Source organism: Protopterus annectens, chromosome 5.part0, assembly GCF_019279795.1.
Source record: "Protopterus annectens isolate FY-2018-M chromosome 5.part0, PAN1.0, whole genome shotgun sequence".
NCBI classification, from domain to species: domain Eukaryota; kingdom Metazoa; phylum Chordata; order Ceratodontiformes; family Protopteridae; genus Protopterus; species Protopterus annectens.
Genome location: NC_056735.1, coordinates 255,286,387 through 255,312,844, shown reverse-complemented (window position 1 = coordinate 255,312,844; position 26,458 = coordinate 255,286,387). Strand labels below are relative to the sequence as shown.

The 26,458-nt window shown below is 42.6% G+C and overlaps 1 protein-coding gene across 1 annotated transcript in view; it reads left to right on the top strand.

Annotated features, from left to right (window-relative positions):
• ARFIP2 (ADP ribosylation factor interacting protein 2) overlaps positions 1–26,458 on the top strand; it is a gene marked incomplete in the record, with an annotated part of 1,173,031 nt that overhangs the window by 646,993 nt on the left and 499,580 nt on the right. Inside the window, 1 exon segment of the mRNA XM_044072222.1 lies at positions 1,878–1,940. Within this exon segment, the coding sequence (XP_043928157.1) occupies positions 1,878–1,940 (63 nt within the window).

The following is a 26,458-nucleotide window of genomic DNA, read 5'->3' as shown; positions in this document are numbered from 1 at the left end:
AGCAAAAGGACGGGTATCAACACCCCCAGCAAAAACATAATCTCAACTGAAGTATTTACAGCAGTGACCTCACAGATAACCAAAACTGAGAGTGAAGGGTTGCCTTGTATACTGACCTTTGTGCAAGTCATACACATGTAAAGTAAGAGTGAAATGAAACTCTGCAACATGTATATAGCAAACCATTGTGTGTGTCTGTCTCTGTCTGTCTGCATGTGTGTGTGGGGGTACCTGCATTTATGTTTTTTTCTAACAAAAGACCATTGTAAATTAAGCATTGGAAGCTGAATGGCAGTTTCAGAGCCTGATTTATAGTTATTTTTAAATTCTGTCATTTACAACCAATTCATCCACAAATTAGTGTGCACCTCACACAGCATTCTGAGCCCAAAAGTGTAGCCAAAAGCACAGGATAAATCAGTTCAGACTGTATCCCTTCATTTTAGTCTGTAGAGTAATCCCTGCTTTTATCTTCCATTACACAAGTGCCTTACATACCTCCCTTCCCAAGCAGAGAGATACTAAATTAAATACTGCTGTTTCACTGACTTGTATATTGGAAAATGGTACATGCCAAATTTGGATAGTGCAGAGAGAGTGCTAAATGTTGGAAAATGGTACATGCCTAGTCCGGGTAGTACAGGGAGAGTACTAAATGTTGGAAAAATGGTACATGCCTAGTCTGGGTAGTACAGGGGAGAGTGCTAAATGTTGGAAAATGGTACATGCCTAGTCTGGGTAGTACAGGGAGAGTGCTACAGTGTTTGCTGGCATTGTCTATGTTTGTAATGATGGTAGCAGAATTTTGCGCCTTTTAGAAGTAGGCAGACTTTGCAAGCTCTGAGGTAAATTGAGTTGAAGTTATTGTCTCACTAATTTTCTATAGTTCATTTTGTGATTTTTTTTTTCATGTTTCATAAATGGTAAATTTATGCACTTTTTGCATAATGTGTTTTATATTAAGTGCTTAACACTCAACTGTAAAGTAATATTTCTGATTATTTTTGTTGTGATACCAGTGCATTGCAGAAATGTGATTTATTTTTCCTACAGCCCTGCACTTCCATATTAGATTTTTTTTCTACATTATAATACACTAAGTCTTAATCATGTCATTTTTCTGCAACCTTTTCTGCTTTGCTAGGTCTACTTGCATGAGTATTACTACTGGTCAACATGCATCAATTTTTTCAATACCTTCTCAATTAGAATAAAGGAATGTGAGAGGAAAACATTATTTTAATACAGTTTTTTTTCAGATTAAGTTTTGGTGGCGCTGTGGCTCTCAAAATGTTGAGCCAGAATAGTTTCATCAGTGACGGTGTTCTGTAATGGAAGTGATTTTTATTACTCTTCATTTCTTTCATGAGATCCTGCCCAACCCTCCTGAAGCATAGGTGGTGGTTTCCAGGTCTCCACCAGGAAAAATTTTCTTCCATTGTGTCCTTGAATGCAAACACATTACTCATCCGTTGGAATAAGTGAGTGGGCCACAAGTCTTCACTCTTCCACCACCCTGCATGTCAGTATTCAGCATTGACAGTTCTAGTCTTTCCTGTACGAAAGCTTTACGTTGTGTTAACTATGAAATATGATGTTTAAAATTTGGATTTGTCTGTCTACAGTGCCTTAAAAATGTAAGTGTACAGATTAAAATGATTGTTTAGAAAATTTCATTGATTTTTGACTCATAGAAGATATGCATACAACTTTGTTGATGAGAAAACTGTTACAATTTGAAATTCATGGTAGCAGACCTTCTGTAAATGTTGAAACAAGTAGGGCTGTATGGTGCTGTGAGAATAACAGCAGATATGAAATGGCTGTGCAACTGATAAGTTATTGCTTTGTTAATTCTTTGCTGTCACTCTGTGTAGGGCCTGCTATCAGGTATAATCCATCCTACCTGGGAAATCGACTCATCAATCAGCCAACAGAAGGTGGACACCATTTTGGGTTTACCTTTGTTTCACTCACTGGTGTCAAAATCTTGGTGCTTGGGCTGTATGAAGCACACTAACACATTCAAGCAGCATCTAATTGCCTTGTCTGAGTCTCTTTCTTTTGCACCTACTTGGTACTTTTATACTAATCAATACTGTTCTTTTACCTATGATTGCTTGGAATGCATTTGCTAGAAGCGGTATTTAACTGTTTTAGAAATCACTGTGTTTTTAACAAAGTGCGTGTGTCCTAAGTGCATTAGAGCTGTGTAGTAGGACATGTAGTGGGGATAGCATGTCAACACTGAATGGAAGGATGGTATTAAAAGAGGGTGCTGCTGTGAGGAGTGGGGTAACAAGACAGTGGAGAAGATTTGTGCAATGTGCCAAGGATGCAGGGTTGTAGGCCTTAAGTGCAGAAGAAGCTGATAGAAGGTAAGCTTCTAGCTCTGTTACTCAGCATAGGTATAGAAAGTATGCCTAGTTTTAAATGGCAATTTTGTAAATGGTCTGATACTGTTATAAAAAATGGGTGAAATGTACAGCATTTCTATGTTACACTAAAGATTGTAGCTCTGCAGTTGCAATCCTAGAGAAGTAATGCCTTGCTTTGATGGACTAGAAACAAGTATGAGGTTTTAACTCTGCTGCTGATGGCTACAGTAGAACAAGCTCTGTGTTTAAACATGTAGTGTGATACAGTTCTAGCTTTAGGTGTTATTTTATGAACTAATCAGCAGACTATTCAGCAGTGTTACAGTAATGATATGTCACTAACTTTGGGACTGATGGTTATCAAACTAATATATTTTTGTAGAGTCAAAATAAGTGGGGAAATTCCTTAATTTAAAAAGGCAGATGAGGAAAGATAAGATAGAGAAATGGCCATCATTAGTGGAGACACTAGATAGGTTCAAAAAGGGGGGATTGGAAATAAATATCTTATAAACTGGGCATCAAGAAGTCTAATATCTCTATAAAAGAGCTACAGTAGATAAGCGGAAGGAAGGGTGGGAGCCCTTCTTTGGAAAAAAATATCTCACTGGCATGCTGGAGAAAGATGGAGATGCTGAGCATAACAATTAAGGCTAGGAAATGCAGGATCTTTTGTTGGAAGTACCACCATAAGGTTTTCTGTACTCCATGTAAGCTAGCTAAGGTATTTCCAGCTGTGAATGAAAACAGCCAAAGATGTCAAAGCAATGTTAGAGGAAAGTGGGAACACATATTTTGAGGCTGTGAAGCTCTAATGAGATTCAGAGCAGACATGCAAGACACGCCGAGCTCCCTACTCAGAAGGCACATTAGTCTGACAAAAGTTCTATTTTTTATGGGTACAATATCTATTCAACAGCACAGGTGAATATTTCATATGGCCTGTAATATTATTAGCTAAAAAGCAATTACCAGACACTGGAAAAGTCAACCCCCACTGTAGAACAGTTAAAGAAATTATTCTATATATTAAAACTATAAGAAATGTAATTAAATATGGAATCTAATAAGGGAATGCATAAGAAATGGGGGCTATGGGCCCCAGTTGGCCATGAAACGGGTAATGCGGCTTGGAGCTTCTCCTGACTGTAAGAGAGATTAGGCCATAGAGCGAATGGGAGAATTGTGCACACACAGTGTCCAGTGCATTAGCAGACAGAAATGGAGACCTATAACCTTCACTCGCTCCATGTAAAGTACCCGTTATCTGTTTAAGGTAAAGTACAAGAGAAGGACTTGCCTAGATCACTATTGCATGATAGGTTGTTTTCTATGTTACTTGGTATTTTATCTCTGTCTATGCTGTCATCAGAAAAAAAGACATTGTAAGCCATATAAGTGGGGGAAAATGCATCTAGTTGTTGAAATACAACAGTCCATTTTGGGCTGTGCTCTAATGTATAATTCAGTGACTCTACTTAAGATGTAAAAGGTTAAACTTTGAGATACATAGCTAGTTGTAAAGTAATAGTGTTTTTGTTTTTTGGAGTATTTATTTGCAGTACTTGAAACAAGTAATCTCTGTGGTATCCCCAAAGTCTCAAAACAACCCACTAAAGTGTAGTGGGTCTAAAAACAAAACAGTGTAAGAAACGTCTCTGTATGGAAGATTTTCAGTCCATATATTTCTATTTAATCACTATATTAATCAGATCAGACAGTAGTAGAAGTAGCGAACGTAAAGTCGTCAAGTCAAAAAGTAACAATAGAAAATATATAATTCTACAGCAATACTTAGTAATGCTGTAGAATTATATATTTTATATTACTTTTTGACTTGAGTTTACATTCGCTACTTCTACTACTATTGTCTGATCTGATTAAATATACAGTGATTAACTACAAATATATGGACTGAAAATCTTCCACACAGAGAAGTTTCTTACACTGTTTTATTTGCAGTACTTGGTGATTACATTAAAAAACTGTAGTCTGTTATAAACATAAAAGTACATAGCACATCAGTTAAGTTGCAGTATGCTGTGATTTTCTTATCAGTTTAACTATAATTTAAACGTAAGTGTGAAATATGTGGGAATATACATTTAAATTCGAAACAATTAGTTGTAGTGATTAGGGTACCACAGAAGACATGCTAAAGCTCCTAATAATTCAGTTTGCAGTGCAGACAACTTAGTCTTTAGACCACATCTTGTCTCTGTGTTGCGTAGACAATCTGTTGACATGACATTGTGTCAGAAGTGGGGCAATATATCATCCAAATTAAAGAAGTACAGTTTAAAAATTAAAGTAAAATGTGCTTTCAAGAGTTCATGTATTTGCAGCAGCAGAAGTATAGTTCTCACTGGAAGTACGTCTCGGGTGCAACCCCTGGAGTACTTGTGCTGTGGGAAGAAAACTTGGTGAAAGAAATCAAAGCTTTACATGCAAAAATTTTACTTATTCCTCACTGCAAGCAGATTAGCTATAAAGTGTAAAAAGCTGCAGTGTGCTGCATTCCCCCATGTTGGGGAATATGCATAAAGGCATTCAACTGTTTTCTTTATGATGAGAAAACACAGTAGTGCTGTGGGTAAATTCAGTATTTATGTCCACCCTTGCCATTCATTAGACATGTGTGCTTTACAAGGCCACAAGCTGCCTATGAGAAATAAAGCCAAAAACTATGATTTTGGTGAGTTGCATAATTACTTTAAAAGTGATTAGAGTAATTTGTGGTGTATGACATGATGAATCAAGGGGCCGACAGGTATGAGGCACAGACATTTTTTATTTGCAACTGTGGTTTTGTGCAGAGTAAGTAAATATGTTCAAACAGTAGATTAGTGTTGCAGTAGCTTAAGCTGTTTGGGTCCTCCTCCCACTGACTGGCTAACTTTCAAGGCTAAAGGGTGCCTTCCATTCACTCTATCTGAAGCTTATGAGGAGCACTGTATAAAAGGGCAGTCAGACCACCCAAATAATCCGAGCATTCTTGCTGCCAAAGTGTACTCCGTTGGGCCCCGTGGCAAAGTCTGTCATCTAGCAAACCATCAAAGCTGGACATACAAGTCCCCTGTTGGAGAAAGCCTTCCAGTGAATTTAGTTTTTATGAGGAAAACTTGTGTTTTTCTGGCTAATATATTGTGTTTGCTAGGGAACTGCATTTTGAGGCTATCACTGCATTTCTAAGGGAGTTGGTGTGTTAATGCTTTTGTGAACATTTTGTGCAATTTGGAGCAGCTACTAGTCTCTGCCGTTCTTCCTTCACCTGTCTTTAAGAAGAAAGTTGTCAAGGAGTCTTTAGGCTGGCTCCTGTAATGCGTCTGCCATGGGTGGGTGACTGCTATGGCTACTGTTGGTCCCTTGGGCCTCTCAACATTTTTGAGCTGCTCCCTCTGGTGTTACACCTACATGTATTATGGACAGGGGAAAGACATGTCCTCTGCGAATGTAGGGATGTCAGTTTGCACAAGGTTACCAATCTTGTTGATCCCAGGAGAAAGGGTAAGTGAAGGTTCTAGCTGGGATATGGAGCCTGAGTTTAGAGTAAGTATACTTTCTAAGGGTCAGTCATTTTCCAGAGGGTTTCCCCAGTGAAAGTGTATATGATGAGAAAAATCTTTACTTCTCCTGTTTCTGTTTTTGTGGACAGGGCAGATTTGCTGAAATTTGGCAGGGAACTTGTTTTCAGCCTTATCTTTGCCTACTCCTCCTTTAGTCAAGGAGAGAGAGAGTTTCATTCTTTCCTGACTTTGATTTTCAGTGAGAAGATCAGGCATTGCAGGGACATTGTGTTTTAGGAATTTCTCTTCAATCTGAGCAAGCATTCTGATTCTGAGGAGACTATTGTTTCATATTTCCCTTTTTAAGGTTTGTCTTTTTTCCTCAGACTTTATCTAAGATGAAAGAAGTTTTTCAGTAGAAACCTAATAAAATTCCAATTGCACAGGAAATGTATTATAAACTGTTACATATGTATATATTTAAGCCTGTAGTTACTCCTGCTTTGGAGAAAAAATATATATAAGTTACTAGTAACAAACTAAAGATGATCAAAAACGAACCCAAAAAATAATCCTAAAGCAGCCAAGTGTTAGTAATCGGATTGGCTGCTCCTTGATGCACTGTGACTGATAGGATAATATTTTGAAAACTTTCAGTATTTAATGGCTTAATTAATTAATTTATTATTATCTGATGAAGTCATTGCTAGTGAAGACAAAAACGCAATTTGTTTGCCAAGAGCGTTAATCTGTGCTTTTCTACAACGTCTTGTTTTAAATCTGGTCTTATTAAACAGTGGAACCTTTGCTGGTGTGTTTCCTGCCTTCAACTTGGCTGCTTTAGGATTATATATAATTTACTGCTTCTGTTGTACCTGACCGTCAACCTCCAGTTCGCAAGAAGTCTGACAGGTTATATAGGGTACCTCAGAGACATAAGTATCTGTTTTCTAACCCTAAAGCAAGTCCAGCACTGCTTTTGTTGCTGCTAATCCCTTTCCCTTTGAAAAGGATGGGAAAATGTTTTGACAAGCTGGAGAAGAAAGTGTATTCTGCGATTTTAACTCTGAAAATTTTAAACTGTCAAGCTCATATGTTAAAGTTCTTACTTCATTAAAATTTTAATGGGTAAAAAAAAAAAGTTCTTTGAATCCATATGCTCTAATATCTCCATCTCATGTTACTAAGCATTTTTAAAGTGTGCTTATAAGGCCGACACTACCCTCCAGAGCTGCTGCTTCAAAGTCAGTCATAGTGTTTAAGTGGCTTCATTCTCAAAACCTTCCTGGAAATATTAAAATTTTAAATTCTCCCTTAGACATGAAAGTTCCTGTTTGGCCGTTCTGCAGTTGAAGTGGTTAAAATATATGATGAAAGGGGAAAGTTAATTCAGGGAGTTACTGAAAATTTTCAACCCTTTTTTTAAGGCAAACAAACATTTCCCTTTCTCCTCAGCTACCTTTTCAATATGCAGTTCAAGCAGCAAGGAGTTGTTAAACAGGATTTTAAAAAGCAATGACAGTCTCAAGAAAGAAAGGGAGAGTCTGTAAAACTGAAGGATAGGACAGTCCTCCCAGTCTGTTTGCATGCTCAGACTCTCTCCCTCTCTCATAGTCTTTATCTTCCCCTGTGACACCAGATTATTTCAGACAAATGAGCTCTAAATGCATTCAGGAGGGGTATTCTTGTCAGTGGGAATCTTTCTTTCCAGAGGATTCCTCCATGCCAGTAAAACAAGTCTCTGTTTTCCCTTCCATTCAGCATTAAATGTTTTCTCTGGATTTATTCAAACAAATGTCTCCCTGCTAGATGGGCAGAGGGTTTTATATGAGGATTTTTATGGTACCAAGAAAGTAAAGGAACTTTGGAGGCCGGTGCTAAACTTTTCCTTAAATCTTTTTGTCAGTATCCCAAAGTTCAAAATGTTATCCCTTCATCCCCTTTGGACTTTGCTCACTTTTACTACCTTGCATGGTAAAGCTAGATTTACAGGATGTCTGTTGTCGCATTCCAGTTGGCAAGCAGTTCATACATTTCTTAAAATGTTTTGTGTCTGGCTTTCATTATCAATTTTCTGTGTTACTGTTTGTACTTTTCACTGTACCGAGGGTGTTTACAATGTGTCTGGCTACAGTAATTCCTTATTTCCACTTAAAGGGAATATTTACAAGCAGGGGCCTGGGAGATGAACCATTTACAGGTTGCCTGTGTCCATTAGAGAGACAGCTGCCGAACCAGGGATGAATTTCCTGTTCCCCATCTAATTGTCCAAGCTGCACTTGAACTCAGTTAGGGAGGAATTCTGCTTTACATGGATGGGGGAGCTTGACCCGTAGATGAAGTAGTCTCTGGGATACATAACTGTCTGCCCAGCAGCTCCTATTTATATCACAGGCAAGGTTTAAGTCTTTAGAACGGCTAATTGTGCTGTTTGTTTTGTGGATATGCAGGAGGTCCATCAGAGTTGGAGTCTGACATTGCCCTGTATGCCAGGCATGCATCTCCCCTCAAAAGCCTGTTGGAGACTGAATTAAACAGGCTCCCCATCCCTGTAAAGCACAGATGTTCTTCGTGTTTCACTGTTGCAGTCATTACATTTGGGTAATCTGCTGGCAGGTTGCCCTCAGTCGGCCTGAATTCCAAAGTCTTGGGTCCAACGTCGGTTGCGGTCTCCTCTTCCATGACGTCTGGTAGTCAGGGGTATAAAACATGCAGCCAACACCATTTTCTTCAGTCTTTCTTGCTGCGCGGTGCCCGAAGCAGAAGCATTTCGCAAGTGCCAGTCAGCCGACTACTGAAATATTCAAGTTTGAGTTTCAGAACCGAAGTCTTCACTAAAGCCAAGTACCCCGTTGGGGAAACCTTTTTCTTGCTTTTTACCGATGTCAGAAAATGTTAATAACTGTATTACTTGTGGGAAGCAAATACCTCATAAGGATTTCCATTTATACTGTATTCCTTGCCTAGGCCCTGATCACAACGTGCCTGGCTGTCGTTTTTGCGCTAGATTTAACCAACGCACTATTAAGCGTTGGTATATTTTTGCATCAAAGTATTTTGGAAACAGATTTAACTACCCAGAAATGTCGTCGGATAACAATCCGACTACCGGAGTTTTTGCCTGATCATGTTAAAGCTAAATTGCTAGATGCACCTTTACAGCATGATTGTGTTTGGTATTAAGGCAGAAGATTTTTTAAAGAAAATGGAAGACAAAGCTAAGTCTATGCAAACTGTTAAAAACTTATAAGTGCAGCCACCAAGATTCAGTAGACACTGGCCTACAAAAAAATTGGTCCTTTCCTGTGTCAGACAGAGCTCAAAGGGGCAAATCCAGATACCCTAAGGGTTCCAGATATCAGGCGCAAGATTCATACAGGTCAAAGCAATGGGGCACTTCCACCTCCAAATCTGGAGGAGATAAAGCGCAAACCTACAAAAAGCAATCCCAATGACTTCCCTCTGCCTATACCAAGCACTTACCTTTTGGCAGCACCCAAGTATACAAAAGGGGAAGATTAGCACTTTTTGCTCAAAATTGGCAGTTAATAACCCAGGATAAGTGGGTACTAAACATCGTATCACATGGATACAGATTCCATTTCCACACTCTTCCAATGGCAAATGGCTGGCCAGATCTGCCAAAAAAATCAATGGGCAGAGGCACAGAAACCGGTTACGTCCCTCATGGATATGGGGGCCATTCAAACAGTACCAGAACAGGAAAAAGGATAAGGTTTTTACTCAAGACTGTTCTTGGTACCCAGAAAGGACAAAGCCTGGTGGCCCATGCTGGATTTATCGATTTTGAACACATACCTGGACATTCCAAAATTCAAAATGCTGACTTTGCAGCAGCTTCTTCCCATGCTGGGCAGGAACGCTTGGCTGGTGACTTTAGACCTAAAAGAGGCATACCTGCATGTCCCAATAAGACAGTCGTGCAGAAGATATCTCAGATTCAAGGCTGGCTTAATGCATTACCAATTCGCTGCACTGACCTTTGGCTCATCTACTGCCTCCAGGGTCTTTACAAAGTGCCTGGCACCAGTAATTGCATTTTGCAGACAAAAGTATACAAATATATCCTTACTTGGACGACTGTCTCATTCAAGCAGAGAACAAGGACACTCTTCTTTGACACCTGGCATTTGTGAAAAGGCTTCTAACATGCCTAGGGTACACAATAAACAAAAAGAAATTACAACTGGTACCCTCTCAAAAGATAACATTCCTGGGTGCAAGCTTGAATACAACTGCCGGATGGCTTACCTCACGCCAGACAAGCAAAGGCAACTGACTGCTTATTTAAAACTGTTGGCGACAAAAACCCAGTCTTCTGCAAGACAAATTCTGCAGGCTCTGGGCTTCATGGCATCCTGCATCCTACTGATTCCATATGCAAGACTGCATATGAGGAAACTTCAATGGTACCTAAAAAGTTTATGGAGTCAGCATTCTCACAGTCTGGAAACAATGATTCCTCTCATTCCCTGCCTGCAACAGGAGTTTCTATGGTGGGCAAAGGCATGTCACCAAAACATGGGATGGCTATTCACTCTACCCCCTGCCAGCCAAACCTTAACAGACGCGTCAGATTATGCCTGGGGGGGCCCACATGGCAGGAAGATGCATTCAGGGTATATGGACACCAAAGCAAATGCATCTACATATCAACCAGAAAGAGATGCTAGCTGTTCAAAATGCCCAAACAGCCTTCAAGGACTTGCTTCATCCAGGACAACTACTGATAAAGATGGACAACACCACAGTCCTGTGGTATATAAACAAGCAAGGGGGCACACACTCCTAGCCCCTTTGCAGATTAGCCATGGCACTGTGGGACACAGCTTTGACCTATCAAGTACATCTTCAAGCTCAGTTCCTGTCAGGAAAACAAAATACTCTGGCAGACGATTTAAGCAGAAACCTTATGGATCCTCACGAGTGGAAACTAAATCCACAAGTCTTGAGCATGATAACAGAGAAATGGGGGAGCCCAGACATAGATCTGTTTGCCTCTCCTCAAAATTATCAATTGAAAAGATTCCGCACAAGGACTTATCACAGACAAGCATGGAAAGTGGACGCCCTATCCTTCATTTGGAAAAACCTATCCGTTTATGCATTTCCTCCTCTGCCTCTTCTCCCCAAGGTCCTCCTAAAAGTCAGACGAGAAACCAAAGATGATACTAATTGCCCCGGACTAGCCCCGCCAATACTGGTACCCAATCCTAAGGAACTTGTCTCAATACCCAACCTGGACCTTGCCTCAGACCACAACTACTGTCCCAGCAAAACAATCGGATCCTGCACAATCAACTACAGACTCTGAACCGGGCAGCATGACTGATCATGTAGTCATAGAAACAACACCTCTCAGTAAAGCTGTGATGGATGTCATTTTGGAAGCCAGAAGGCCTAGTACTAGAAAATCTTATGCTGACAAATGGAAGAGATTCTGTGCTTGGAATCAAGCACAAGGAACTGATACAGCACAACCAAATATTCCTCAGATATTGCAATACTTAACTGTGATGCTTGACAAAGGCCTATCTTTATCAATTAAAATCCATACCTCTGCCATTTTGGCTCATTACATAGCCACCAATCTTTTCCCATCCTTTACTAAAGCAGTATCTTAGAGGAGCCAAAAAATTAAGGCCTCGGAGAAGATCACCATTGCCTGCATGGGACCTCAATTATGTGTTGGAAAAGCTCACCCTGCCTCCATTTCAACCAGCTGCTACTGCTGATATAAAGTTCTTATCATGGGCTAACCCGCGGTGGTGGTGCTGCGGTAGCATTGTCGCCTCAGAGTAAGATGCTGTCTGGTTCGATTCTCAGCTAGAGCGTCTTCTGCGTGGAGACGTGCGTGAATGGGCGTACCGTCGTTGAAGGTTGTGCATCAGGGCTGGTAACTTGGCACATAAAAATCAACTACCAATCATTAGCAGACCAGAGTTCCGCTGTGGCGACCCCTAACCAGGAAAAAGCCGAAAGACACAACAACAGTCATGGAAAACAGCTCTGCTACTAGCAATTACTTCAGCAAGAAGAGTTTCAGAGCTACAGGCCCTCATGGCTGTAGAGCCTTTTATGATATTTTACCTGGACAGGGTATCTCTGAGGACAAATCCTACTTTTATGCCTAGGGTGGTTTCCAGTGTGGCTCTTAACCAAACAATTCATCTGCCAACCTTTTATCCAAATCCGCAGAACAAGGAGGAGAGAATTCTGCATTTCTTGTATGTACACAGACAGCTAAGATTCTACTTGAGCAGGACTAAAGCTCTAAGAAAAACTGAGCAATTACTAGTGGCATATGCTGCAGGATCAGAAGGCAAAGCTATTTCAAAGCAGACAATTTCAAAGTGGATAAGCCACTGCATCCGTTTCTGCTACTTACACCATGGTAAACCTGTGCCCAAGGGCATTAGGTCTCATTCCACCAGAGCTGCAGCTACTTCAGCAGCCTTTCTCGGGGGAATACCAACCAAAGACATTCTAGAGGCTGCTACTTGGGAGTTCTGTTCACACCTTTACAAAGCATTATTATTTGCCTCTTTACTCTAAATCCAGGGCAGGTTTTGCCACTGCAGTTCTGCAGGACCTTTTAGCCACTTCTAATGCTGTTTAGCTGCAGCCTCCCAACCATAGCTTTGGGATTCTACCCAAATGTAATGACTGCAACGGTGAAACATGAAGAACATAGTACAGTTGTGTACACTTACCATAAATGTAGATGTTCGAGTGTATTCACTGTTGCAGTCCAGGATGCCCTCCCACCATACCCCTGTCATTCTGGAGTTTATCTTTCCTTCTCCATATTCTGCAACCTATGTGGTGTATTTGCTTGTAGATGAAGGTAAAGTTTATATTGATGCATTATATATCTATATATATATATATATTTTTTTTTTTGCTACCTTTTTGGGGGCACCTGACATCGGGGGCAAGAAAAACTAAAGAAAATGGCGTCAGCTGCATGTTTTATACCCCTGACGTCATGGAAGAGGAGACCGCAACCGACGCAGGACCCAAGACTTTGGAATTCAGGCCGACTGAGGGCAACCTGCCAGCAGATTACCCAAATGTATTGACTGCAACAGTGAATACACTCGAACATCTACATTTATGGTAAGTGTAAACAACTGTATTTTATTCCCTAACCCAATTCAGGTGCAACTTGGACAATTGGATGGGGAACAAGAAATTCATCCTTGGTTTGGCACCTGTGTCTCTAATTGACACAGGCAACCTATAAATGGTTCATCTCCCAAACCCCTACTTAGGCTTATCAAGGGTATCAGTACATGTCGGAGATTAGGGATGCTTTGCTAGGGTTAAAAAGGCCCTTCTGGTAGTTAGTGTTGTAAACACCTATGAAGACTTTCAAATCTTTCCATAGTTGGATGACTGTTTTTTTCTTCTAATCTGTCTGGGTTTTCAAATCGGCTTACAGAAATCTTCTCTCATCCCCTCTCACAATTTTTTTCCTAGGTTGTCTGATAGATTCTGCCATGGGAAGAGCCTTTCTTACTCCAGACAGAGTGTAGATGTTCCAGCTATTCTACTTGTTTTACCAATCAAAACCTGCTATCTGTAAAGACATTTCTCTGGATTTTAGGGTACATGCCATCTATAATTGTCATGCTTCCCTTTGCCAGACTCCACATGACAAAAATCCAGTGGTACCTTAAGTCAGTCTGGACTCATTATTATGTTCACCCTTTATCTTTTCAGATTCCTGTTTTAGGGCTTATTAGACACAGGTTCTCTGGCAGGTAGACCAGGTCTTATGCAGTCTAGGCTTCCCATTTTCTCTTTTTTCCCATTCCAGTCTGTCACTATAGATGCATCATAGGTTCATAGGTTCATACTAGGCTATCTGCCCTAGGGCATTTATAAGCCTAGCCAGAATGTGTTTGGCTTTCGCCACCCATTTAAAATTTATTTTGCTATGCCCTTTTTCGAGGTTGGTATACTGTGCCTCTGTCTAACAGTGACACAGAAGTGATACCCGGGGTAAACCTACGATCTCCCATCCACTCATCAAGATTCCTCTTGAAGAGAGTCAATGAGGGACTCTGCCTAACCTGGACTGGGATTTTATTCCAGAGTGAAGGGAGCCTCTGGGTTATGAATCTGTCTCTCCAGCATGTCCTATTTATTTCAGTGCTGAGGTTCAAGTCTCTCGAGCGCGTAGCTCGATGGGATTTGGATTTTCTGAAGTGCAGCATGTCCATTAATTCCGGGTTGGACATGGCTTTATACATCAGGCACAGATCGCCTCTGAACAGGCAGTATGCCACTGAGTAGAGCTGGAGTTTCTTTAACCGGGCAGCATATGGCATCTGTTTGACCCCTTTAATCCTCTTGGTGAGGTACTTTTGGGGTCTTTCCAGTTGCTGCAGGTGTCTGGTAAGGTACATCCCAAAAGGGGCATTGTACTCAATTATGGGCCTGATGAGGGATGAGTAAAAAGGCGCGATGACCTCCCCTGATCTAGATGTGAATCCCTTCATGATTAGGTGGGCTATATAAAATGTTTTTCTAACCACTTTGGCCACGTGGTTGTCAAATGAGAGATTGCTATCAACTTGGGTCCCCAGGTCCTTAATTACTTCTTCTGTACTTAATGGATTACCACCTATGTGGTAATTTGTGGGCACTTTGTTTTTGCCAAAGGGGATGACTATACACTTTTTGGCATTTAGCTTGAGGCCATGGCTCTGGCACCAGTTGTCTGTTTCTATGAGGCCCTTTTGGAGGATGCTTGTGTCGGCTGGAGGGTCGATTATGGTGCCCAGTTTGCAGTCATCTGCGAACTTGGTCAGCCACAGTCCTTCCGTGTTGGCCTGTACCTCCGAGACATATATACCGAACAAGAGAGGTCCCAGGACTGAGCCTTGTGGGACACCACTTGTAACTGGTTTGGAGTCTGACATGGCTCCAGCAGTTCTAACCATGTGGGTTCTGTCCTTGAGCCAGTTTGCAATCCATCTAGTGACATAGGGGTTTATATTTAAGCTGGTGAGCTTATCTATAATGCCCGAGTGGGGTATTGTATCGAAGGCTTTTGCGAGGTCCAGGTAGGCTGTGTGGACCACCTTCCCCTCGTCAATGGCCTTGGTGACTGTTTCAAAGAAATCAACCAGGTTTAAGAGGCAGGATCTGCCCTTAACAAAGCCGAACTGGGTAGGATCCAGTGTCTGTAGGTCCCCAATATCTTTATTTATGAGGTCCATGATGATCCTTTCCATAGCTTTGCAGACCAAGCTAGTCAGGCTTATGGGGCGATAGTTTCCAGGATCCGTTGAGGCACCACCTTTATGGAGAGGGACCACTGTTGCTGTACGCCACTCTTTGGGCACATATCCTGTAGTAAGGCTGAGATTGAACAGTAGTTTTATGTTTGGGTTTAGCTCTTCTTGGAGTTCATGTAGGACGCAGCCCGGGACACCGTCTGGTCCCATTGATGCTGTGTTTTTTGCTTTGGAGAGGGCGAGCATCTGAGATGTCAGGGGGGCAGCACTCTGCTGGGATAGATATTTGCCCTTTTGGTGGGGAGATAGGGGGAGAAGTTTGCGCTGAACCAGTCAGCTAGGATGTTGGCAGTGTCTGTGGGTTCAGTGTATTTTTTGTCATTTTGGACTAATTCTGAGCATATCTGGGAATTACCACCCAGGTTCCTAACATAACTAAAGAAAGCCTTGTGATTATCCTTAGTGTCCTGTGCAATTTTTCTCTCGAAGCTGGCCTTAGACAATTTTATGAGTGCGCGTAATTTTTTGCTAATACTGATCAGTGATGCCTTCCCTTTTTTGGATTTTGCTCTATCATTTAGTAGCTTCCTCCTTCTGTTGTATAGTTTGTTTATGGCTTGTATCCACCAGACAGGACGTATGCCTTTGGAGGATTGGGTCTTGGTTTTATTTGGGATCGCATGATCCATGCATTCCTGAAGGTGTTCATAGAATGCGTTTATAAAGGATTCTGCGGTCTGGGCCGTAATTTCCACAGGCCCGGGAGCTTTGAAGGATTCCAACTTGGTTTTGAGGAGTGTGAAATTTGCTTTAGAGAAGTTTTTCACTGTGGTTTTCTGGGCAGGGGGTGGGGTCGGGATGTGAATATCCGGTGAGATTAGTTTATGGTCTGATCTTACCAGTGAGGGATACACTTCTGGTCTGGAGCATAGAGTCCCCATGTTGGTGATGATCAGGTCCAGTATGTTTTTCCCTCTTGTGTGAGTGGTAACAAGTTGTTCCATAGCATTTGAGTTTATAAATTCTAGGAACCTTTGGGCTAGGGTGTTGGAGTTAGAGTAATGCTCCCAGTCTATGTTTGGGTAGTTGAAGTCGCCCAATATAATGGTGTTTGGAGAGACCTTCATATTTTCCAGTGTTCTCAGAAAGGCCGAGTGGGGTTCCTGGGTTTGGGAAGGTGGTCTGTAGCAGGCTATAAACTGGAAGGCAGTTTTTCCCACTGTTAGTTGCACATGGATAGTCTCTGATGCTTCGTGCTTTGCCACCAACCTGGAGGTGTGGGTATCTTTGATGAATATCAATACTCCCCCCTCCTTTTGTGGTTCGGTCCAAGTTTTGGGTCCAAAAAACATGGCATGAGGTATAACTTGGTAGTGCTGGGGTGCTCTCGGGAGCCCTGAACCAGGTTTCTGTTACTGCACAGATATCGATGTTCTCCATGCTAAGGAGAGTTTCGAGTGGGTGCATCTTGAGGTTTAGACTTCTGGCGTTGAGTAGCATTACTCTTTGTTTCTTATCCCTTGTGATACTTATGGAGGTGGGTTTGTCTTTTGAGCCTTGCCTAAAAAAGGCACTATGGGGGTAGCAAGAGCCTTTACCAATATCCGAAAGCCCAGGGGTGACAGGTACAAGCCGTCCCTAGGGAAGCATCGTGGCTTGTCGAGCATATCATCCCAAGCTGACAGGCATTGGATCCCCTTTGTATGACACCAGTACTTAAGCCAATTGTTGAAATTGATCATCTTGTCTTCATATTGTGGCATCATTCTTGGTGAGGGTAAGATGCTACTCAAGGTCAGGGTCATACCGGCCTGGGCTACATGCTCAGAGAGCTCCTTTATGTCTCTTTTCATGTAGTCCAGGGAGGTACGTCTCAGGTCATTCACACCAGCATGAACAATGACAGAGTCATATTTGTACTTGCCTTGGAGTGACCTGAGTGCTTGTGTTATGTGGCGGATCCTAGCGCCCGACAGGCTGCTCACCATGACCCTCTCTTTGTTCAGCCTGGTGAGCGGGATGTCAGTGTGCCTGACGATAGTCACCTATTCCAAGTGTATCAGGTGTGTTGTTTAGTCTTAAGGGCAGTGACTGTTCGGCACACTGGCTTTGTGAGATATGTGTTGCACGTGTTTTGTTTTGGGGTAGCGGTTGCTTGGGTGTCTGCTTTGGAGGTCTCTGCTGCTTAGGCAGATCTTTATTTAGAGCCTCTGAATATGTTTTTGTGTGATTATGTGTTTGGTTTGCTGTAATTGTAGTGAGTGTGGTTTCCTTCTCCTCCTGCCTGGTTATGCCAGTACTGAGTTGAGAGAGCTTAGCCTCCAGTTTGGCTATATGGTTGCATCTCTCACATGTGTTGGAATTTGTTGGGAGGAGGAGAGGGTTGTCTGTGTACATGAGGCAGTTGTAACATTGTCTCAAGATTCCCAGATTCACCAGCTGGACCGGAGAGGAGATTGACAACTGACCTTTGGACATGCTAGAATAATATTGGGAATTCCTTAATAATTGAAAACAAGGGCCAGTGGGGAGTGAGGGTGTAGTGCTTTTAATTTTTAGTGCTGACTTACATAATTGCTTTAGCGAGCAAGTGCCAGGTAACTTAAGTGCAATGTGTTACAGGTAACTTAAATGCAAAAATGACAAACAGTAACTTTCTTTCAAGTGAAACAAGGAAATGAGTACAGTAAGCAATACAGATATCACTAATGATCCACAGAAGCGCTGAGAAGCCGAGTATTAGGTGGAATTAGCGTTCCAGGGAAATAACAAGCAAACAAACAACAAGCATATAAACAAAGCTAGATTCAGCAGGCCTGGATCTAGTCTATGCTACAGCAAACAAGGTGTACCAATTTCAGTAAGATACAGTTCAGATATTCAGGCACTATAAACCTTTAACCAGAAATTCCCAGCTCAGAAGGGCAGAGTCCAGCCTTTTCTCCCGCAAGAGTGCAGACCACGAACCTTCTTAATGTAAAATAACTGGCCAGAAGCCTAAGTGCTTAAACCAGACCTGGTATGATGAGCGGTTTCCAAAGGTGTGTGAGTATAAGGTTTGTGGAACCCTCATAATGTACAGAAGCATGTGAATGTCAGAAGGGTGACAGTGGTAAATGTTTTGAAGGCCTTAAATCGCCCACTTCGTATCTACACTATTCCTAGATCTGTCAAAGGCCTTTGACACCATTTCACACACCCTCCTTACATCCCAACTCTCCACCCTACACCTCTCTTCCACCACCATCACCTGGTATTCCAGCTACTTGTCCAACCGCCAACAAGCTGTCCAATGGAAAACGTCAACCTCCCCCTTCCTACCCACAGGTGTCCCACAAGGTTCTGATGTTCATCGTGTTTCACTGTTGCAGTCATAACTGTAGGGTGCTCCTGCCGGCAGGCAGCCCGAGGTCGGCCAGAATCCCAGTCTGGGTCCTGCGTCGGCTGTACAAGCCAGTACCATGACGTCAGTACGCTCTGGTACATAAGCCTCAGCCGACACCATCTTCTCCAGTCTTTCTTGCCGTGCGGTGGAAAGCAGCTCGCAAGTCGTTGGTTGGCGATTTTCGAACAGCGTTTTTGGTTGTTGTCTGTCCGAAGTTCTTACTTCTCTTCTCAAAGCTAAGTACCCGCTAGAATCTTTTCTTGTTCCTCCGATGTCAGAAAAAGTTAATAATTGTATTACGTGTGGGAAACAAATACCTCATAAAGATTTCCACTCTTACTGTCTACCTTGCTTAGGCCCTGACCACGACGTTTCTTGTTGTCTGTTCTGTGCCAGGTTTAATTCTCGTACTATCAAACGCAGGTACGACTGGGCTCTGAATTACTTTGGCAGACGCTTCAATTATAGAATGTCGTCGGATTCTACCGGTATTCAAAAGAAGCGCAAAGACAAGGACAGGCCTCCGAGGTCCAAACAGGACTCGTTGCAGCTGGAGCCAGCGCCCGGTTCGGCTGCCGTCAGTGAGGCGCTTTTGCAGCCCCTGTCGTCCGCCACTTCTGAACCGTTGGCCGATACGGACTCCCATGGGGAGCCATCTAGGCCTTCTATTTTATCTGTTGCAGGACCTTCGGACGTCGCTCCCTCGGATGGGTCCGGAGCCGCTGTGCAGGTACCGGCTTTTGAGGGGGTATTCAGGCCTACTCACATCACTATTTCAAAGACAAAGACTCCTGTTAAGTCCAAAGCTCCTGCTCAAGCTACTCCTGAATCTACTCCCAGGACACAGAAGCAATTGTTAAGGATGGCTGAAGATTTGCTTACTATGATTAGGGGCTCTCACCCCCCCCCCCCCCGAGAAAAGGCCTCGACAGGATGTTCCTATGGATTCCTCTGACCAGGCTTCTATATCTTCTGTCTCTTCCTCTGATCAGGAATATTCTTTTCCTCCTTATGAGGATTCGGATGCTGAGGACTCCTTGCCCTCTGCCTCTCCGCCTGAAGATTTTTCTTTTGGGGAAACCTTACATGAGATGAGGGAACATTTTCATTGGGAAGGTCAGGATTATTCTGCTTCCAAGAAGAGGCTTAGAGAATTCCTTCTTCTTCCTCAACATAGGCCTTTGGCTATCCCTCCTGTTCTTGACATTGTGGATGATTTTTCCGAGGCTAATTTGAATCCTGACTCCATGCCTCCTGCTTCCTCTAAGCCTGATAGGTTTTATAGGGTTCCTGAATCTCATTTGTTCTTGTTTAAGAATCCTTCTGCAGATCCTGAAACTATATCTCAGGGCTCTAAGGCTGCTAAAGTTGCTTCTTCTAAGAATCCTATTCCCTCTGAGAAGGATTCTCGTGCCTTAGACAGGTGGGGTAAAAAGATATATACTTCTGCTACCCTTTCTGTTAGGGCTTTAAATTGCCAGTTTCATATGTTTAAGTATCAGCAATTTCTTTTGTCTGTTTTAAAGCAAAAGCTTGCCTCCCTTCCTGCATGTGCAGAAGATAAGGAACTACAGGATGTATTGCATGCAACTGAACAACTGAACAAACATAGCTTGCATTGTGGTTTTGATGCTTTGATGCCGCAGCCTCTGGTACTATTATCAGGAGACATGCTTGGCTTCGTGAGCAAAGTTTACCTGAACAGGTTAAGGCTAAATTATTAGATGCCCCTGTTCAGCATGATGTTCTTTTTGGATCTAAGGCTGAGGAGGTTATTAAAAAGATGGAAGAAAAGGCAAAATCTATGCAAACTGTGAAAGATTTCTTGCAAGTTCAGCCTCCTAGATTTTCCAGGAATTGGCCCTCCAAAAATTGGTCCTTTCCCACGTCTGACAGGCCTCAAAGGGGAAGATATAGACGCTCCAGAGGTCATGGCCAAGCTCAGACCTCCCACAGATCGAGACAATGGACTGCTTCTTCACCTAGAAGGGGAGAAGACAGATCCCAATCTCAAAGGAAGCAAACTCAATGACTCTCTCGGTTGGGCTACAGGACCTCTTTCCCTGGATGCCCCTCTCGGAGGAAAACTTTCTCTTTTTTACAGACATTGGACTCATATTACCCAGGACAAATGGGTATTGGACGTGATTTTAAAAGGCTACAAATTCCACTTTCATACCTTGCCAAGGGCTTTCGGTTGGCCAGATCTGCCAAAACATCAATGGTCAGAGGCCTTAAATCAAGTGGATGCTCTTCTGGCCATGAGAGCCATAGAGCCTGTTCCACTCTCAGAGATGGGAAAAGGTTTTTATTCAAGACTGTTTATGGTTCCAAGAAAGCAAAGCTCATGGAGACCTATTCTGGACCTTTCTGTGTTGAACACCTTTTTGGAAATTCCAAAATTCAAGATGCTTACTCTGCAGCAGTGATTCCAATGCTCTCTCAAGATGCCTGGATGGTGACATTGGATCTAAAGGAAGCTTATTTACACATTCCCATCAGGCAGGAACGCAGGAAATTCCTCAGGTTCAAGGCAGGCTCGAGACACTTTCATTTCTCTGTACTGCCCTTTGGTTTATCTACTGCGCCCAGAGTCTTTACCAAGTGCCTGGCACCAGTAGTGGCTTATTGCAGACTCCAGGGGATTCAGATTTACCCCTATTTGGACGACTGCCTTATTCAGGCAGACAGCAAGGATCTTTTACTTCAACATCTGGATTTTGTTCAACGTCTTCTCCTCCTACTGGGATTTTCAGTGAACACAAAAGTCACATTTGATCCCTTCTCAACAAATGGTATTTCTGGGAGCCCTCTTAAATACAACCTTACAAAGGGCCTTCCTCACTACAGAAAAACAAATACAGCTGGCTTCAATTTTCAAAACTTTGGCAACTCTACCTCAGCTCACTGCAAGGAAATTCCTGCAGGCACTGGGCTACATGGCTTCCTGCATTCTGTTGATTCCAAATGCAAGGCTTCATATGAGAAAGCTTCAATGGTATCTGAAAAGTGTATGGTCGCAGCATTACCACGATCTGGACACTCTGATTCCTCTGATCCCCTGCCTCCAGAAGGAGTTCCTTTGGTGGTCCAGGGTGTGTGTTAAACGAAGGAAAGCCTTTCCGTCTTCCTCAACCTTCTCAAATCATAACCACGGACGCCTCGGATTATGCTTGGGGAGCACATTTTCTAGGCAATTGCCAGCAGGGAACCTGGACAAAGGATCATCTTCACTGGCACATCAATCTGAAGGAAATGTTGGCAGTTCAAAATGCTCTTCTAGCCTTCAAGAACCTTTTGCATCCAGGACCTCTTTTGATTTGCACAGACAACACCACAGTCATGTGGTACATAAACAAGCAGGGGGGTTCTCATTCGTATCCCCTTTGCAGACTAGCTATGGCTTTATGGGACACAGCTCTAAATCTGAATCTACATCTCCAGGCCCAATTCATACCAGGAGAACAGAATCTCTTAGCGGACAGCCTGAGCAGGAACATTTTAGATCCTCACGAATGGATGCTAGACACCAACTTATTCAACAGGATTACTGCAGTTTGGGGATGCCCCCAGATAGATCTGTTTGCATCCCATCTCAATCATCAGCTGCCTCTCTTTTGCACCAGGTCATTCCACAAAACTGCTTGGAAAGTGGATGCCCTGTCCTTCAGCTGGAGAAACCTTTCGGGATATGCCTTCCCTCCTCTTCCTCTTCTTCCTCGGATTTTACTAAAGATAAAACAGGACTAGCCCAAGTTCCTCATCTTGATTGCTCCAAATTGGCCTCGACAGTTTTGGTATCCAACTTTAAAGCACCTGTTCTTGGAGCCTCCTTGGATTCTCCCTCTGAACCCTTCTCTTCTGTCTCAGCATCAGGGTCAGTTGCTACATTTCAATCTCAAGACCCTTTGTCTGGCAGCTTGGCTCTTCAAAGGAATTTGATCTCTTCTAGCCTTCCTACACAAGTTTTGGATGTTCTTTTGGAAGCTAGACGACCTAGCACTAGGAAATCCTATGCCTCTAAATGGAAGAGATTTTGCATTTGGATGCAGGACCGAGGCTTGGACCCTCTGGTGCCTGATCTCTCTTCTATTTTGCTTTACCTTTCGGATCTTTTGTCTAATGGACTTTCCTTTTCTTCCATTAAGATTCATGCTTCTGCTATTTCTGCTCATTTCAATACTGATCCCCCTGTTTTTTCTCATCCTTTGGTGAGACCATTCTTGAGAGGGGCTAAGAATTTAAAACCTCCCAGAACCCCTCCTGTTCCTGCTTGGGATCTTAATTATGTTTTAGAAAAACTTACTTTGCCTCCTTTTGAGCCTGCTGCATCTTCAGATATTAAGTTTTTATCTTGGAAGACAGTTCTTTTGTTAGCTTTGACTTCTGCCAGAAGAGTCTCAGAGTTGCAAGCTCTCATGGCTGTGGAACCTTACCTTATTTTCCACCAGGACAGAGTATCCTTGAGGACCAATCCTACTTTCATGCCTAAGGTGATTTCGAAAGTGGCTTTGAATCAAACAATTCACCTTCCTACCTTCTTTCCTAATCCTCAGAATAAAGGGGAAAGGATTTTGCATTCCTTGGACATGCACAGACAATTACGATTTTATTTGGACAAGACTAAAGAGTTCAGAAAATCTAACCAATTGTTTGTTTCTTTTGCCTCCAGTTCTCTTGGAAAGGCTATTTCCAAACAAACTATTTCCAAATGGATTTCTTATGGAATAAGATTTTGTTACACTCATCATGGGAAGCAATTTCCAGGTACTGTGAGAAGTCATTCTACTAGAGCAGCTGCTACTTCTACAGCTTTTCTCAGGGGAGTTCCTACCAAGGATATCTTGGAAGCTGCCACTTGGAGTTCTGTGCATACTTTTTCCAAGCACTACAATCTTCCTTTGTATTCTAAGACCAGGGCAGGTTTTGCCTCTGCTGTTTTGCAGGGTCTTCATGTTGCCCCTTCTTCTGTCTAAACCTCCCCCCTTTTTTCACTGCTTTGGGATTCCACCCTACAGTTATGACTGCAACAGTGAAACACGATGAACATAGTACAGTTGTGTACACCTACCATAAATGTAGATGTTCGAGTGTCTTCACTGTTGCAGTCGGTGTTTCCCTCCCTCCTATCCCCTCTTTTTCTCTTTTTTGTGGTGTATTTGTGTTTCCTAGTGGGATTCATTTATGATATATTGGGGACTTCTGACATCTAGGGCAAGAAAGGCTGGAGAAGATGGCGTCGGCTGAGGCTTATGTACCAGAGCGTACTGACATCAGGGTACTGGCTTGTACAGCCGACGCTGGACCCAGACTTTGGGATTCTGGCCGACCTCGGGCTGCCTGCCGGCAGGAGCACCCTACAGTTATGACTGCAACAGTGAAGACACTCGAACATCTACATTTATGGTAGGTGTACACAACTGTACTTTCTTGGCCCTCTTCTCTTCAGCCTATTCATTAACAACTTTCACCAATCCATCCCATACTCCTCTTTCATCGAATATGTAGATGACTCAACAATTATCTGCTCAGCCTTCTCCCCTCGTAGCTCCTAGCAAAAACCCAACTAGCCTTCTCCCGTTCGGAGCTCCTAGCAAAAGCCCAACTAGCCTTCTCCAAACCAGAAACCTGGATGCAGTCTAACCATCTGGTACTAAATGCAAATAAAACCAAACTAATGTTTTTTTCCCTACCAAAAGCTCCACTGACAAATCCGCATTCACCATACAGAGCCAAAACAACACCCTCCTTGAAATTGTTCCCAACACCAAGCTTCCTGGCATCATTATTGATGAAAAACTAAAATTTGACACCCTCATCCACTCCACAATCAAGAAAACCCACCAAAAGGTAGGTCTCCTCTACAGGCACAACCGCTTCCTAAGCCCCTCTACCCGTCAAACTCTTGCATCCACCTTCCTACTCCCCCTCCCTTATGTGTGGTGCCCCTCTTTTCACCAGTCTCAATATTTGCCTTCGGTCCAAACTTGAATCCTGCTACCACAAGATCTCCAAATTTGCAACCAATTAAAAAAACTCATGTCATCACTGCCACTCCCTCCTCACCCTCAACTGGCTTGCAATACCCAACTACCTCAGTTACCTACAACTCACCGTTGCCCATAAGCTCATCTTTAAACCTGCCAACTTACCCGGCTGTTGCTACTCCCTTAAAACCTTACATTCCCAACCGCTCACTCGTATCCAAAAACCAAAATCACCTTCAGGTCCACAAACCTGCACAGCCTCCTGGCCATCTACTACTGTCCCACTCCTTAGCTAAACAGTGGAACTCTCTCCCCACACACCTACGCAAACTACCTAATCATACAAATTTCAAATCTCAGCTACTCTCTCATCTTTCTTCCAAATGGGAATGCCCTTGCCACGCTCCAACTTAAACTCCTCCCCTCCTCATTCCACCTTGCACTGACTCATCCAACTACCTCTACTATTACTTCATCCCACCCAAAACAATCCCTCCCCTACTAAAAACTAATTTTCTCTCTGATGCCTCTTGTACTATAATCTCCAATCTCAGGTATACTGTTACCCTCTCCATGCATAATATTTTCCTAACCTACTAATGGCAAGTAGCTATATATTTTGAAATGTTAAACCTACAATTGAGTTTAAAACAAAAATATTCACTTTATGTAAATGTTGAAATTTCTGTATTGAAATGTATCTTTTCAGTTTTGTAACATTGTGACAAGCTATTACAAATATCACAGAGCTTATCTGTAAATGTTTAATTAGCTGTATGAACTATGTCCTTTTGTAACATGTGAAATGTAACTTGCAATTATTGTGGAGCTTTTCTCCCCAGGCCTCCACTGAAAATGGGCCCTTTTTGGCCCAGTGGACTTCCCCGGTCATCAAACTTAAATAAGTAAAATAAATAAATCTTTAGTCCCCAATACCTCTGCAAGCTGATATAGACAACACCGTGGTGATGAGGTACATAAACAGGCAGGTATCAGATCTTACCTTCTTTTTAGACTTGCTATGATAGACTGGGAGATAGCAACTCTGTTCTCTTTTGACTTTTCAGGCTTCATACATTCTGTCAGAACAAAACTTTGTAGCAGACAATTTACGCAAAACTGGGATAGACCCTTACAAATGGAAACTTCATCCTGGTGTCTTTCAAGATTTGCTGTGACTGTAAGGGAGGCCACCTCAACTAGGTTTGTTTGATGTTTATGAGGACAGATGAGTAGAGAAATTCTGCTTCAGGATCCCTTTCCACCTAGCCTGAAAGATAAATGCCTTCTCATTCCCATGGCTGTGAATGTTCCTTTAAGCCTTTCCACCCTTCCCACTGATTATCCAGGGTCCTTAAGATCCCGAAGGACCCGCCACAAATTTTGTTGACTGCCTTTTGGCCCGGGCAACAGTGGTGCATTTCCTTTTCAATCTGCCCAAGTGCAATTACCACAGGTTTTCCCACAGACAGTATTTACAAGAAAGCGGTTATTTGATGCACCCCAGCCTGGAAAATTCTTCACTTAACTGCCTGGATAATAGTATTTTGATATCCTTTAAGTACATTTTTTTTCTGAAGACATGCTGTAGGTGATGGACATGAAAAAAACAAAACTGCTACTATGAAATTCTATGTAATGGAAATAATTTGCTGGTAAGTGCCAGTCCAAGAGCTAGGACCTTCTCCAGGCCCAGATGTCTGGTTCTTGATTATTTATGTGATTTACTATCTAGTGGCCTTTCTTATTCCTCTGTCAAGATTCATTTGTTTCCATTTCTGATTTTCTACCCTTGGAATTGTCCTCTCTCTAACCACCCTCAAGTTGAGCAGTTTTTGAAAGGTGTGTTGCATATCTGGCCATCCCGGAAACTGTTTGCTTCTTCTGGGGAATCTTAACTTTGTGCTCGAAAAGCTTACTCTTTTTCTTTTTG